The sequence below is a fragment of the Podarcis melisellensis genome, assembly GCF_964234715.1.
Source record: "Podarcis melisellensis genome assembly, chromosome: 4".
Taxonomy (NCBI): domain Eukaryota; kingdom Metazoa; phylum Chordata; class Lepidosauria; order Squamata; family Lacertidae; genus Podarcis; species Podarcis melisellensis.
Window position 1 is genome coordinate 44,564,330 of NC_138531.1, and position 16,998 is coordinate 44,581,327.

A 16,998-nucleotide genomic window follows, 5' to 3' on the forward strand; every position below is an offset into this window, starting at 1 on the left:
CATAATCAACAAAGAACAACCAGTGGGCCACAGGATTGAAACTGGTGCTTAATTGTTTGTGTCTCTGAAGGCGATGGTGCAGAGCTAGTCTACAGGTTATGGCCATCCTGTGGAGGCTGCTTCAAATTGAGAGCTCATATGTGATTGGACCCTCCACTATACTGTAATGGTTCATCTACCCTGGCAAAGCAGCATAAATGATCCTTAGAATATTGATGGACTAGATTAGAGTAAAAGTGATAGTCATTTTTACAAAAGAAGGTAGAAACTAGCCTCTTTAAGCAGAGAACTGAACAACTCAAGAACTTTTGCCTTAGACTGTTAACCTGGCACCTTTACATGTACAGGCAATTCTTGTTTTGCGTGGGAGTTCCATGTGTAAGCCTGCTCCGTCCCTTTTTGTGATGTTTTGGGGCTACTTCCAGGTTTGGCACTGTGTGTGTGCGCGCACACGATTGCACATCATTAAGATGTGCCTAAACTGGGAGTTGCCTGTCTCACAGTGTGTGAAAGATGTTGTTTCCCCATCCCCAATACATATATAAGGCGCTGAAAGCAAAAAAAAATATTTTGTTTTGTTTTTTAAAAAGTAAATACACAATATCAGATGTTTTTTAAAAAAACCTTTTTGTTTAAACAGAAGAAATGTCACATATTTATATGCTTATATACAGCAGAACATCAAAGTAAAGGTATCACTTCTGGGTGGTAGCAGTAATTTGCCATATAGCTCCCTCCCATGGGAGGGCACTGTCTTTCTTGTACGGTACTTTGCTTTGAGGGAGCCCACAGTGCTGATATCTTAATCTGGGGCTAGCCAACAGTTGTGTATCATTAGATGACCCCCCTCCCTTCCCCAAATTTGTAATGTGGCAGTTAAGTTACATTTTGCCCCACCTCCTCACAGATAATATTGTGGATGGCAGCTTAATCATTATGGGTTTCCCAGTTGATGGAATGACTGCCATCAGACATAGCTGTGCACTGCATACAGCACACTTTGCCAAGCAGGTGTCTTCCAGATGTTTCAGACCACAGCTTCAGCATTAGATGGGAGAGGCAAGCTTCATCAGGCTTCTCCTGACCCTGAACTATGACGGCTGGTCATTATAAGATGGTTGGTGCCCAAGTTTTGATTTTGATTTTCCTTTTCCCTCCCTGTCCCCTTTTGCTTGAGTACTGTAATTTTTTAGAGTGCAAGCCTGGAAGTAGAGATTGTCTTGCTTTGGTTGTATGTAAGCTGCTCTGGAGGCATTTTGGGCTGAAGAGTATAGGGTACAAATGTGGCAAATAAATAAACACCTACCTAAATGGGAACAGATTTTAAAATGCTAGCTTCCTATATAAGAGAAATTGGCTTCATATTTGTCTAGCATAGATTCAAGAGTTGCAAGTGAATTTCTGAATGTTGAAGTCTTTTGTAAGGCTGTTCATCTTCCACCACATACATTGTTTGGATAACAGTTTAACATTCAAATCCTTCTGAAAATGCTTTTAAGATTCAGTTGTACTTTATAGAAAGTGAAAAAAAAATCTGTTTATCATTCTCTCTGCTCCTCAATCCCAGAGCATACAAACTTTTTCTGTGTCTTTGTATCATTAAAACCATTAACTTTAGCTCCATATATTCTTATAACCAACCTGTGAAGTAATTACAGTTGTGAGATTCAAAATGAGATAAAGGGTTGCCCAGTGCCACTTAGCAGAGTGCATAGGTGAACTGCATTTAATCTGTCTCTCCCACATGAAAATGCAGGATTTTGTTCACATTGGTTTCCATATCCTGTACTGCCTTAAACAGCATAGTGGGTGTTATCGACATTCTGTTTGGTGTAATGCTGAACTTGCAAACCAAAGGAATACTTTATTTATATCGCTTATATATCACAACCACTTCTTTTCCTATAAATACAATATTTTTAACCTGTATTGTAGCCAAGAACTTAAGATGGTCTCAGACTTTAATCTAAAGCCAGATAATAACTTCACACCTTACGAACCATAAAGATTTTATAGCAACATTTTCATCTTTATTCCCTTTGCCAAGTAAATGTCCTTTGGAAGGGCCTAACAGAGAAAAAGCATTCCTTCCAATTCTGATGTCAACTGAATGTTGAGAGACATTGCATATTAGACCACAACTGTTAAATGTACCTAGCAACACACATGCTGCGCCACAAACGCCAGACAAAAAAAGAGGATGCAGCCAACAAGAAGCTATTGCAGTAGGCATCAGACACACTAACCTCTCTCACTGGCTTTCCAGAGGCATTTCTTCCTTTAGTAAGAGAAGTAGTTTGGTATCAGAAAGAAAAAGGGAAAAACACAAATACAGAAATACTTCAGTGTTTATTCTGGAGCTGAATTCAGAGCATTGTTTTTTAAATAAGCCAAAAGACTACAGTGCATAAAAATGCATAAAATGTCCCTTGTAGGTCATCAATGTAAAGTAATAAAAATCCATATCTTCTGATGAAAATGCAGAGAGTCTGAGATAATAAATTTACTGGAAGAAAAATAATAGATTGGAATAGATTTGCTGATTAGTCATCATGCTTTGTTCTAAAATATTTTATTACCCACAGAAGATAGTATTTGATTTATTATTAAGAGTGATCCACCTTAGCACTGTTACATACCGAAAAACAATAAAACTTTTTCAAAACCAAATTAAGACTAACATGCACAAAGAATGTGATCTTAGCTGAAAACATTTCACACACCGTTAGTTCACTGTTGTAAAATAATAATATGCAGACTACATAATAGGTTGTTGAGCCATTAATATTGTATAGTATTTCTTCTAAAGGAAGGGGAGAGGTGATTCAATGCAGTAGACAGACAAATTTCTCTATATCTTTCTACTAAGGCTGGGCAATGCAGTGGAATCTTGGTTGTCGACCGCTTCGGAAGCAGAACAATTCAGAAGCCAAATGCTGACAACCCAGAAGTGAATGCTTCCGTTTTCGAATGCGCATCAGAGTCGAACAGCTTCCGAGGTGTGTTTCTCCATTTTTAAAAAGGAATTTGCCGAATGGAAGTCGAATGATCTTCTGGAACGGATTACGTTTGACAACCAAGGTTCCACTGTATCTGATTTTCAACATTGTGATACATCACCATATATCAATATATGACAATGTCTGAAATAGAATAAGGTGTGGAGAGAGAAGCAGCTGAGCGCTGAATTCTTGGATGTGTACTTCAAACTGGTTTGGGGCGATACATTGCCAGCCCTAGCCAAGACCACTGCTCTCTTTCCTTGCATTTTATTTGGAAGAAGAAGAAAAAACCCCTCAAACTTTTAAAAACTCCGGGAATGTACCAAAAACATAACAGAAATAGCAGCAAAGAGAGAGAGTTCCAAAGAAGTCCAGTGGGGCTACTCAGATGTAAGTTGTAAGCTAGGTAATGGGGGGGGATATTTCCAAGGCTGACTCCTCCCAAACCCAGTTTGTTCCTAGAAGCAGATTTCCAATTGCAACTAAAGAATAGAAGATCAACAAGTGGTGGGCAGGGGGGCGGGGAGCAAGAGACAAGATCACAGCACAGAGGCTTTGGCATGAGGAACAGTGTGCCAAGGTTCCAACCCAACCAGGAAATGCAGTTGATTGATTGTGTGCACCCCACCTCCCTCTGCAAGGTCTGGTGAACTGGATGCACACCCACACTTTCCTCCATTGTACCCATGAGGAGGGTGTTGGCTTTTTGCTCCCTCTTGGGACAACTTCCATTGCAATGCCCAGCCACGATCCCACCACATCGTGGCACAAAAGGAACAATGGGGCGGGATGGGTGGAGAAGGCTTGCAAGAGAGAGGGAGGGAGGGAGAGGAAAAAGAAAAGGCAGAAGAGAGAGGCGGAGAGAGAGAGAGAAATACAACAAGGGCTTGGTGAGAGAGATAGAGGGAGATACCTAGCCCAACAGAACAAACATAAGGATCCCGGGGGGAAACCAACAACCTCCCTCTGCCTACAGAGAAAACAGATTATAATTGGCTCTACTTAATTCTACTCCAAGGGAAGTGCGTGGTGCTGTGGTCTAAACCACTGAGCCTAGGGCTTGCCGATTGGCAGTTCAAACCCCCGCGACGGGGTGAGCTCCCGTTGTTCGGTCCCAGCTCCTGCCCACCTAGCAGTTCGAAAGCACCCCTAAGTGCAAGTAGATAAATAGGTAGTGCCCCGGCGGGAAGGTAAACGGCGTTTCCGTGCATTGCTCTGGTTCACCAGAAGCGGCTTAGTCATGCTGGCCACATGACCCAGAAAAACTGACTGTGGACAAATGTTGGTTCCCTCGGCCAGTAAAGTGAGATGACACCGCAACTCCAGAGTCGTCCGCGATTGGACTTAACTGTCAGGGGTCCTTTTACCTTTTCAATTCTACTCCATTTTCCTTCTTCCCTGGGCTACAGGGTGCAGAGCTGCTTTAGAGCTGGCTAGCAGCCCTTTACTTGACAGTAAAATGTTTTTTTTTTTTTTTTACAGTACTCTGATAAGCAGCAGGCAAGGACTTCAGCAACTGCTTGCACCCCGGTGGGCATTTGCAATGTATTGCAAGGTCAAAAATAATGCAACGGTTATTGCAATCTGGGCTTTAAACTGGTTTTCAATTATGTATCAATAAATCACACACCCCTAATTTCAACTTAGCAATTTTCTTTGTTCGGTTAAATTGCCCTGTCATTGCAGTTTGACACCTATGTCCAGAAACTGTGGTACAGATGGAATTTATAAGCAATCTTCCATTTGAATCATTTTGATTATAAATTTCATGAATAAATTAAACAGCTAAATGTTTTCAGCAGGAAAATACATAACATTAAAAACAAAACGTATTAAAGCCAAATCAAATGCACACATACTACTTGTCACAACCATCATAAAAATGAAATAATTAAATAAAATAGTGAAGCAGGCTAGAAATAATCATAGCTGAATAAGTCATCACCATTTCAATAGTCACTCTACTCTTGACATATGGAGAGCATATAGGATAGATCTAACAGTCAAGAAGAATAACAACAAATTATTTTTCACAATTAATATGGAGACATTGTCTGAGACACTGCTAACATGAAGGATCCCCCCAAATCCTCATGAATATGCCAACATCCTCATTAGTCATGCCTATTACATTAGTTAGGACTCACTTAAGCCCCATTGATTTCTACACAACTCCAGTAGCATTAATTTTCTTGGGAATGGGGCTAAGAAGTAGTACTTAGTTCTAAGGATACCACCAGTGCTTTTTTTCCTGAGGGGGTGCAGGGGTACACATACCCCCTAAACATTTTGTGAATCTAAGTTTGGCCTCATTGTGGGGCAGTATTTCAATGTGAGTAGGAAAATGAGAGTACCTGTAAACATTTTTTTTAAGAAAAAAAGCACTGGATACCACCATTTCTTTTAAACATTCCTCACAGCTTAGTCAAAAATTTGATTGTTCAGCTTACATTACATTTCATTGTCATTCTTTTGCTAAAATGAACAAGGTCTCAATCAAATACATACAAAACTCCCATCAGACTTAGCAGTTTGTCCACAAGTGTAGTGTGAAAGCAATTTACTCTGTGACCTATTATCTTGCAGGGTTTAATAAACCACTAAGGTGGTATTTAATACTATATTTCCACCATGTCAGACCTCTAGCTTTGACATCTGTTTTGAGTTAGCACAGCAGCTGTGGAAAACAGCTGCAGCTACTATGAATTTGCTTTGAGCAGCATGTTAAAGGGAATGTGGATGGGACTGTACAGTTTATGAGAAAGAAAATTCCTTAAGGACAGCAATCATCAGATTCTCAGCAGAAATTCCCACTTTTAGCACCAACCTTCAGCTTTGCAGCAAGTGCAGAGATTATTCTATAATGTTTAAGCTTTCAGCTATTCTTTGCAGTTTTAAAAGTTAAAACAAGAGAAAAACTATATAGACATCTGCATTTTTTCCTCCAAAGATCTGTTTGCGTAGGTCAGACATACACTAACTTTGTCTACATAAGGCATTATTTCTTTTTATAAAGGTAAAGGGACCCCTGACCATTAAGTCCAGTCATGGACGACTCTGGGGTTGCGGCACTCATCTTGCTTTACTGGCCGAGGGAGCCAACGTTTGTCCGCAGACAGTTTTTCTGGGCCGTGTGACCAGCATGACTAAGCAACTTCTGGCGAAACCAGAGCAGCGCACGGAAACACAGTTTACCTTCCCGCCGGGGCACTACCTATTTATCTACTTGCACTTTGACGTGCTTTCGAACTGCTAGGTGGGCAGGAGCTGGGACCAAACTACGGGAGCTCACCATGTCGCGGGGATTCAAACCGCTGACCTTCTGATTGGCGAGCCCAAGAGGCTCTGTGGTTTAGAATTTCTTTTATAAGAAATTTATAATAAAATTTCTGTTTATAAGAAAGGCTAAAAACATAGTTGAATAGAGAGAAGGAAAACCTGATGCCATCAGTGTGTAACTCTTAACATTTAAACTGCATCAATTAATCATCAGTATAATACCTTCCTGAGGTTGAACCTATCAGAGATTATTTCCCAATTTATTTGTAATGGAAAGCCTATAGAATACTTTCCCAGTGAGATATATTTCCACATCATACTGGGAATTCTTGGCCGGCTTCCTACTTAGCATACATAGCAAGTTCTTTCACTGATCCATCATTACTAGCTGCAGAATTATCCAGGCAAACAACACAATGAGAATGTAACATCTGTGTTTTACTTCATTTTTGCATTAAGCAACAATGCCAGAAAAACAGTTTTGTATAACTTGCACATTTGCAGGAAGTTTCGTTTTTTGAAGTGATTAGGTAGTGCAAGAGAATATAGTGTCTTTGCTTCTGTTCTTCACACAAATACATTTCATTAACATCTCTATTTAGTATTCAGCTAAGGTATACTCAGGCATACTGAAGTTAATGAATGTGACTAACTTAGGTTCATTAATTTTAATGGGTCTACTCTAAGTAAAACTTAGTTGAATACTGTCCTCTATCTTTTCAGCAGAGGTGATTTCCCAAGAACGCTTGATGCTTGATACACCGTGAAAACTGAAGTAAGTTGAGCACCACCAACATTCCATGAACTCCAGGGTACCATATTCAACCTAATATAACTCTTCCCAAGGAGGATATGTAGTATTCACATGAAATTCTCTATTAGATAAGATTGCTTCAGTTGGGAGAGAGAATACACACGTACCTGAATATACAGGTAGGACGAAAGCACACAATGGTCTCTCTGTTGTACAGCAGGGCAGAATCCACAGTAAGAATATAAATATATTTTCTTAATATGTATATTAAGATATATAAATTCCATACAAACAGCTACCGTTGTGTACCTTGGGCAGATGTACTAAATGTCTTTGAAATGTCTGACTTGGGTTCATCTAGGTCAGGCATAGATGCATACTTAATACAACCCCCAGCCCTATCTGGCTCTTGGAACTCTGCTCAGGCCACTTTGCATTTTTGTGTGGATTGAGAGGGGTGTGTTTTTAGAAATCTTAGGGAGGAATTCAACGTAGCATTATGGTAATCATTCTGCCAGCACAAGCTCTGGTCCACTCAGAGGTTATAAAAGCCAGCTGTGTGGTGCTGGAGGCACTGCAGTCTTCACTGGATTCCCCCTGCCTTTGTTTTATTGTTTGAATGGGCTGACTAGTGGGGCAGGCATGCCCATGCTTGACCTTGCTATGGAAATAATTTGGTTGCTGTATTTGGGACCAGGGAGGAATTTGCCTTGTGGACAAATTGGACCCACCTGTGGATTTTGCCATCACAACTTTAGTCCTGGTGGGGGAGGCCCATTGCCGTGGGAGCCTGGGAGGAACTTTTTGTCCAGATACCCATCTCAGGAGCTGAAGGGACTTAGCATCTCCATCTGGTAACCCAAAGGGTTTCCTGGATATGGTGCATGTCAGAGGATGACCTGTGACAGCAGTCAACCCCTACTTATTCACCAATCAGTTGGTGGGCTAATTGATTTAAGGATACACACCCAAAGCCTACCTTCAAACCTGCTTACATCTGTAATCACTAGAAGTTGTGGCCTTGATCCCAATACTGGTTTTTGTCTTCTTTGTGCATGCCCCACCCCCAGCTTCACTTTGCTTGGGCCCACAATAGTTACCTTTCAGTAGGCATAGCGAGAAAACCATTTAGTACTAGTGTTGGTCATACAACCTATTTGTAGCATCTGCTTACATGGTGAGAAGTATTTTGTCTCATAGCTGCTGCTAATCAAAAATCTTGAGCAAAAGAGATGTATCACCCCACAAGTGGCCAAATTGTTGTATGCCCAATTTGATAAATCTCTACCTTGATAAATATATTCATTCACAACCAGCAATTGCAAAATATTAACAATTGCAGTCAAACTAATTATCAATCAGTGCACTACCTTCCAAATTTTGAATATTACAAATATTTTACATTTCAAGGGGCAACCCTCAAACTTTTTGTGCCATCCCAATGCATTAAAATGACCTGAGTGCACGGGACGTTAGAATGACCTCACTTTCATTCAATTTGCATTCTATTTTTAATCCTGCAAGATTATCTAAAGCATTATTACCATAGCCATTCAACAGTAGCTGAGAAATTAGGGCCTGACAACTAGTTTCATGTTAATCTTTTTTTTGGGGGGGGGAATACTATTTCTAAGTTTTTAGACCAACCTATGATCTATTCGAGGAATGGCAGAGCACTAAAAACTTGGCATTTTATTTTGCTGTATTTTCTCTTAGGGTAATGAAACAGGTTGAAACAGCTTTTTCTTTATTATAAAAATGTTTTCAGAGCTATTCATTGCTTTGCCCACAATTTCAAAGAAACACAGTTCTATAAGATTAACACTCCATTCATTGAGTTTGTTGTACCACCCTTTAAAAAAGATGGTGCTACTTAGAAGAGGTTTCATAAAGGGTAGACTGGATATGCTATCCTCAAGAAAAAATACTCAGGGCAGCTGAAACAGAACTATGTACTATTTAACACACAGCACAGTGTTTCATTAGAACATTTGCCTGGGGAGCAGCTTTTCAGAGACAGGTTTAAAATTACTCCACATAAACATCCATCAAGAAATAAAATACAGTCTCCTTTAACCTTTTTTCATGGCACTATAATGTGGTAGCCAGATTCAGCAATGACCTTTTCTTGAGCATTAAACATTTCTTGGAAATATTAAACATTTCTTGGAAACATTATTCAAATACTATCTGTGCTCTGTTTTGACAAAGAAAGAAAATGTTAGAAACATAAATTTTAAAGAGGTTCCAACCTCTGAAGGCACAGAGCCCTAAACCCTCACCTACTCCGATTAAATGAAAGAGCATATTCTTTTTACCTTATGTCTGGCTGTAATATATTTGGGTTAAGTTCTGCTTCTAGCACCAGAGTGGGGAAAAGAAATGTTTCAGAGTTGTAAAAATGGAATAGAGTGCAGATACAGCAATTCTGAGAAAGAGTTGTGAAAAGAGAAAACCTAAGCCAAAAATCCTCTTATGGAGGTTGTAGTTTGTGGGCCAGTGCCTATAGTCTGGTTACTATCTGAATGTATAAAAAGGTAGTCTTAAAAAGGTAGCTTATGACCCCAGTAATTTTATCATTGTAATAGTGATGCTGTCCAATATTATTCTCCTATTTTTTTTGTTAATGCTGATGCTACCAATCACCAGTGGGTTTGCTAATTTTTCTTGGGTCATAGACTTTTGTTTACTCACCTCCGATGGTACTTAATCCCCTTTTCTGGCCTATAGACAACTGAAGCACCTTTGAATGTGCAAATTTCCCCCCTGAATTGAAATGAATTAGTCATCCCAGAAGTACAGAGATCCGTCTGCACATCTGAGCACACACCGAAATCCCAGTAATACCGGTAATGCTATTGTACTATGGAGATTCTTTTTCTACTGCTAGCATTTCAGAGCAAGAATTGTTTGCGGCTAAATATGCTTATGTATACAGGTTTTAGGAGAAAAAATGTGTTAGATTATTCTCTTACAACACTTGCACCTTTCACCTGTGGAACAGTCTGTGAACATGATACTGAGCTGCAAGTAAGATGCACAACATATAATTAACTGTTGGTCTTTGCTTCTGAACACAAAAGCTTACCTCTTGTACTTGGGAAAGAATTGTTGAGCTGTTCCATGACCTCTTCTAACCCTGTGCTTGTGTCCTGGGGAGGACTGAGCAGATCATCCTCACCTAAAAAAACAAAAGCAGAAGGACATTCCTTTTAACAAGAGCCATTAAAAAGTACTTGCTTCATAAATACTGCCGCTGGTTACAGTTTATGACCCTTAACCATTCATTTAGGACTCTGCAAGGTTCAGTTTGCAGTATTTCACCCTATTTAAATCCTGTTTAAAAAATCCTCCTGGCTAACAATTCAAAAGAAATTTTAATATATATGCATACACATGTACATTCCTTCTTCTTTTTCTAAATTATAAAGCTTCTTCCATTTATGAAGTAATGTAGCCCTGTGAGAGTAAAATAAATTATTTCAAAAGTCCTAAATGTCTATACTAAAAATGGTAAAAGTAATTGCTAGAAAGAATGAGAGCTTCCTTTATTCCATTACCACAACTAGATTTTGTAGTTGTGTGCTGCATTTCAATGGTGATATGGCGAGACAGGAAATGTGTTTCTAACCAAGTAAATCAGAGCTATTAGCATTAATAGTTTTGACAACTTAATTGCATCAGATAAAAGCTGCAGAAAGATTGATTTTTACTATGAAAAGCCATTTGAAATGTTTGACATGGCAGAATACACTTGCCCCCTTGAGTAAGTTCTATGACCCAATAACAAAGCAGGGCAGAAATGTAGAGTTCAGATATCACAGTAGGTTTCCCTGAGAATTTTAGCATTACTGCTTCTCAATTTTTTAGGCTAATTTGTACACTGAGAGAAGGAAACTGCCAAATGTACAGAGTTTACATGTTGGATATTATAGAAGTGCTTGTAAAACATAAAGTAAGACTATTCTTTTAACATCTGCAAACCACAAAATAGTTAATTCAGAAGAAGCTGATTAACTGGTTAAACTCAATGAAAGTGTTATGAATCAGAGCTAATCTAGCCCAACCCCTGCCGAGGCAGAAAGTGCCTTGTGGAAACCATCATATCTCTCATCACATAAACCAGCCATATTTCAGTGCTTCCTCTGTTTTTTGCCCTTTTGGGCAACTTGTAATGGCTTGGAGAAAAAGCATTCTTAACTGCTGCAGACGAGCAACCTGCATGGAGACCACCTCAGTGTGGAACAACTTAATGCAACTATTATGAGGCGGCATTCTCAGACCTATTCAGTCAATAGGAATAAGACTGCAATTTGAAGATTTGTTTTTGAAACAACAAAGACGGGACTAATTCAACTGTTGTGCCAGCAAAATCCAGTGTTAACAGTGATGTATCACATACAGTACATGGCCACTGGAAACAAAACAGAGCAGTGAAAGTGTTCACTGACTGAAGAATAAATTGCCTCAGATAGTAGTTCAGCTAGGGTGCTGATTGGAAGATTGAGCTTATTTTAAACCAATGTCCTGAACATGGTTTAAATCATGTTTTTTGAACATGATTCACAAAGAGCAGAAGATCACTGTAAAAATAAATGAATAAGCAGTGACTAATGCTTATATTAATAAGAAATTGGTAACTAGTTTCTGCTTTTTTGGATTTCCTCAGATATATCTTCAAAAAGAAAGGAACCACTTGAAGCTATTAAGATGTATTCAACATTTTTAGGAATACCAAATGCTGATGCAAACCTCATATTAATAACTAATTCCTATTATTTCAGTACAGAAAAAATAGGGGACTGGAACATAATATTTTTTGCTTATAATTTCTTTGATTTTCAAATTTGACTTAAAGATCATTAGTACAGATTTTGAGAAGAAACTGTACTGTATTAGGATTTATCTGTTTATCCATACAGAAACACAGATGCTCATTGTTTTTCCAGAGTGGTAATTTATAGCCCAGCTACTGTTGTTCATTTATTATGAGGGAACCAAATGTCTTCCCCTTATTACTGCTTTAAGTTTAATTTTAGATTAGTTTCCAGCATTTAACTAAAACTGCCAAAGCAGCTTACATGTAGTGAATTTGAGAGATGGGCTTAGACCGTAAAAAGGTACACTGATTATGAACTGAGCAAAACTTGTCTTCTCTAAACTTCCAACATCTAGTGCCCCCAGACCTCTCTTGTGTCAGTTTCACCTTTGCTGCTTCCTTCCAGAGCTTGACTAGGGAAGGAAGACCAGGGAAGCTGGGCTGGCAAAGGAACCATATTTTCTTTCCCATTGTTTCAGAGCATCAAAATAGCAATGAGAACCTCAAAATCTGTAATATTATTTGCCCAAGTCAGAACAAATTATTTCAGAGTTCCAAGTGGTGATGTGGCTTTTTGAGCATGCTCAGATGTTTTTATTTTGTTGGTGGGTACTTTAATAAAAAGCAGACCTCTCCTGTTCCTAACCTTCTCTCTTGCCAATTTCCATTCTCCTCTACTTTGCAAGCTAAGGTTGCGAAAGGGAAAAGAGGAACACAGCTACCAAATTTCAAAAGACTTTTCACAGAAAAATCTCAGAAAAAAAACTCCCAGGCCAATTCTAAATGAAGATAGGGAAGTATGCTCACCTCTACCCACAAAATTATTAAAATTAAAATTCAACTACACACTTAAAATATAAACAATGAAACAATAATGGAGTCTTCAAGCAGAAGCTGTACAGCCATCTTGTTGGCAGTGTTTTAGCTCTGGATTTCTTGCACTGAGTAGGGAATTAGACTACATGGCCTACAAGCTCTCCACCCCCAATTATAAAGTCTGAATTTCAAATCCGTTAACAAATTATTGTTCAGAGGATTTTGTAGCTTTATAAACTGCTTGAAATCTACCTGTACCCTCATTCTGCATCACTCCTTGGACAACAGCAGCACATAAGAGCACTATTTCACTTAAGACTAATTGATAGAGCCCTACCAACATGGTGCTCCCCTTATAGAAAGCCTTATATCACAAAATTAGTGAATTGAATGTGTCTCAATCATATATTTTGTGGTAGCTTGCATATATAGTTCACAAAGTTCCAGGAAAAATTACAGCTCCCTATAGATTTCACAGTCAAAGAGTTTTTCTCTCATACCTGAAAATAAGCAACAAACATGTGGCTGCTTCAGTAACCCATAACAAAAGGGTACGTGTTCTGTCTGTAATAAAGAAGCTAGCAAGATTTCCCATTACCCAGATAGGAGACTAAAACCGTTGCTCACCTCTGTAGCAAGCCAGGTATGGAGTCACCAGGTCCATTTGTGCTGGGATTTTTGCCCGTAAATCTTTTGTAATATACACAATACAGAATCTTTTGGCACCTTAAACATGATTGATTGATTGATTGATTGATTGATCGATCGATCGATCATAATATTTATGTTGTAATATACTGAATAATAAAGGGTCACTGGGCTTTTATTAGAAAGATAGTGCTAAATAGCTTCACACATAGAACAAACATGATTCTTCCTAACTAAATGAATGTAATTTTCTTGTAATTACTGCGAAACACCCTGTTCATTCTCAAATCCTCAGGTATAATAATATTTATACAAACATCTAAAGTAGCTATCTAATTACCTATCATGTTAAACAGAATTACTATTTAGCCAAGGCTAACCATTATGCATAATAAAAATGCTTATAAATGAGACACCAGATGGGAATAGCTTTGCTAGAAATATCTTGCTGAATTCCATTTGTCTGAGCACTAGCAGTGTACATTATTTATGTGATGTGTTTATGGGTTGATATACAATAAAATTTCTCAAGGCGGCTCACAACAAGAAGATAAAATGTTTGTTTTTAGACCATTGTCCAATGCAGCCTCACATACAATATACAGTATAGTCCAAATCTGAAATTACCAGGGCATAGCGGTCCATAAAAGCACCTCAAAAAGCAACAGAAAAATAAAAGAACATCACTGAACCAGGCTTTGTAGTTAAGTTCTGCATGTAAGTGAGGATTTTTTATTGAATTATCTTCTAGCAATCCGAGTCTCAATGGCCCTACTTGCCACAATAGGGTCAAATATTTTAACTCCTGTTTATTAATTCAGCTTGTGTTTGTGTACCTCGTGTCAAATGATTTACCTTCACTGCTGTCGGCTACATTAAGTGAACAACTATGAAAATAGCCAAAATGCCATTTGTGGGATTTATTTTTCATTTGTTATACTTTCATTAATACCAATCCAATTTTTGCAGCACAATAGCCTATTTCTATCAAATGAAAAGGTAGAAACCTGGTTTTGTGGTGTCTCAGTTTGTGGAGGGATAAAAGTAGTGGTACTTTGTTACTGTTGTTGCTGTTTTTAAGTTGAGGGATGTGTGACCCTTTGCCAGATAGTGGAGTGCATTAAGGAATGCCCACCTCGCCATTACTGTGGCAACTCAGGGTAGCTTTCCTTGTATTCACCATTTAAGGGCCACAGGAAGACTCTTGTGTTTGAATTTTTATTTTACACTCAGCAAAGCACACTCCACAGTAATAAAATAGATTTTTAAGAAGTCTACAAAAGGCAGACAAGAGTGTGTTGGTCAAATCACAGACTGAATCTTCAGGGCTGTGAGCTTTGTGTAGTCACACTCCATGTGGAATGGAATAAAAGGAAGACATGATGACTGTTCTTTCTGGCAACATGTTTCCATTGGAGTGCCAAGAAAAATGTGATGCCCACATACAGGAATGCTAGATTTAAGAAAGAAATTGGGATCCCTTACAACAGAGATGGGGAATCTGACTTTACAGATGTAGTTGAACTACAACTCCCATCATCCCTCAATGCTGACAGTGCTGATGGAAGTCCAACATTTGGACAGCCAAAAGTTCCCTGAATGCTCTAAAACAGTTAACATGTAACCATATACTGTGCATGAAATCCTGATTATCTGAAAAAGGCCATGTTAGCTACTGATATAATATGAAATTTGAATATAAATTGCAAACAATCCTCATTTTAAAATAGTCTTAGTTGTGTTATCTTACCCATAGATTCTGAAGTCTGACTCCCAACTACGCGGAGAAGCATTGGCTGATTACTATCTGACCTCTGTAACGAGGTAGGAGAAGACTGAGTTGTACCATTCACCTTGGCATCCACTTGAGGCTGAAACACCAGAAGGTAATATAATAGTTATCCTACAGATAGTGGGTTGGCTAATTACGAACACTATAATCCTATACAGCAGGGATAGGGCACCTCTCTCTCTCTGTTTTTACCTCTGCCCGGTAGGCTGCCATGGGAGGGACGAACCACTCTTGACAGAGATCTGAACTCATCTCCACCTTTCATCACCCCTATCTGTTTGGGCTCCCCACCTTCTCACTCGCCACCTCTCCCTCTTGACTCACCTCACCTGCATGAAATTAGGCCTAGGACTGTATGCAGCCAAAGGGCCACAGGTTGTCCACTTCTGCCGTACAGATTTACTCAGAAGTAAATCTCACTGAGTTTAATGAGACTTTCCCCAAAGTAACAGAGAACAGAATTGCAGCCAAAGTCTGCAGTAATGCCATCATGTTTGCATTTATATTTGTGATACATTCAGTGTAAACAAAAGTTACTAAATAAAGAGACGAACCTATGTACAGACAGCTTGAAGCTGCTGTAAGGTTCAAGCCATATTTGTTTAGTGATCATACACCTGTATGGAACTCACCTGTTCCAGCAGCTGCCTCAACCTGTGCAGCTGTGATTCCAGCTGTTTGTTGTGATCCTCCAGGATTTGCATCCTGGCTTCTAGGCGGCCTTTGTGCTGACGAAGCAGCTTGGCTTCTGCAATGAGTTCAGCATCTCGCGGACTCTGGGGTGAAATGGGCATCATCTCAGGTGGGGATGGCAGTGGAGACAGTCCTTTGTTATCATGTTGCTGCTTTAATCGATCATATTCTGCTTGGAGGTTTCTATTGAAAATGGGGAAGAAGTGAGACTTTAGCACCTTTATGAATGCACATCTTTTCCATTTTGTAGCTGGAATGCCAGACATTATTGCCTAATCTTGCAGATTAGATTTGGGGTCCAATCCCTTTTAAGGGCTTCAGAACAAAAAGTTTGCTGATACAACTCTTGAACTGGAGATGAATGAGAGTTCCTGCCTTAGGTTGTTGAAAAGTTGTTATATTGCATTATTATAAAATGCCGTGGTTAAATTTTCAATTCAAAAGGCCTGTTCTTTTGTTTCTCATAAGTGCACAAGACGTTTGCATTTATTCAAAACCCATGCATTCTAAGCCTACATGGTTTACAACAAATTGGACAAGTTTAGATTCCAGTCTGATGAAATCATTAAAGTCAAACTTGTTTATGTATGGACTGGTCACTTTTTCAGTGCTGGAAGGAATAATCAAACAATATAACTAGGAATATCTTCCTTATTCCAAGTGCTAGTTAAGGAAAAAGAAGTCATCCAAAGAATCATTGCTTACATGAATATTTCTGTATCAGACTCTTAGAAGACAAAAATAAATTCTCTCAGTATATTGCACAAAGCTCTGGAGAGCAATCTTAAGCCAGTGTGAGCGGATAAAAAGAAACACAGACCTAGTGAGCATTGCTTATGTCAGTCAGAATTAGCGTGTTTAAAAAAACCAAACCCTTCTGAAAATATATAGATGTAGAAGGGAGAGCAGGGAGATAAATGTATAATCCTTTCAAAATGAGTAAGTGCACAGCAACTAGCAATATCCTGAAACCCACCTTGCCAAACTACAACCGGGCTAGGTGATTTTATTAGCAGTCAAAGTGATATCACTGCATAATAAGTCTGAGATGCCTCCAGACTACCACACTTTATTAAGAGGACTAGTAAAAAAGGATAAAAACTATTCCACAAGCAAGGATGAACTTGCATAGCTGAAATTGCAGTAACACCTGGAACGTGGAAATCTGAGCAATGCAAACATCCCACTCATGAGC

The 16,998-nt window shown here is 38.9% G+C and overlaps 1 protein-coding gene and 1 long non-coding RNA gene across 24 annotated transcripts in view; one reads left to right on the forward strand and one right to left on the reverse strand.

Annotated features, from left to right (window-relative positions):
* LOC309368707 overlaps nucleotides 1-16,998 on the forward strand; it is a 66,127-nt gene that overhangs the window by 45,404 nt on the left and 3,725 nt on the right. For 7 of the 11 annotated variants that reach the window (XR_014167866.1, XR_014167867.1, XR_014167869.1 and 4 more), the window contains 3 exons: nucleotides 7,008-7,056; nucleotides 9,766-9,884; nucleotides 15,075-15,204. This is a non-coding gene — a long non-coding RNA (uncharacterized lncRNA). Of the gene's footprint in view, nucleotides 1-7,004; nucleotides 7,057-9,765; nucleotides 9,885-15,074; nucleotides 15,205-16,998 lie in introns of all 11 variants that reach the window. The other 4 variants (XR_014167868.1, XR_014167870.1, XR_014167872.1 and 1 more) reach the window with 2 other exon arrangements.
* Nucleotides 1-16,998, reverse strand: part of DMD (dystrophin) — a 1,007,479-nt gene that overhangs the window by 4,121 nt on the left and 986,360 nt on the right. For 11 of the 13 annotated variants that reach the window (XM_081908923.1, XM_081908930.1, XM_081908919.1 and 8 more), the window contains 3 exons: nucleotides 15,743-15,986; nucleotides 15,069-15,189; nucleotides 10,124-10,216 (listed from right to left, as the gene is read on the reverse strand). In XM_081908923.1, the coding sequence (XP_081765049.1) occupies nucleotides 10,124-10,216; nucleotides 15,069-15,189; nucleotides 15,743-15,986 (458 nt within the window). Of the gene's footprint in view, nucleotides 1-2,246; nucleotides 2,279-10,123; nucleotides 10,217-15,068; nucleotides 15,190-15,742; nucleotides 15,987-16,998 lie in introns of all 13 variants that reach the window. The other 2 variants (XM_081908928.1, XM_081908925.1) reach the window with 1 other exon arrangement.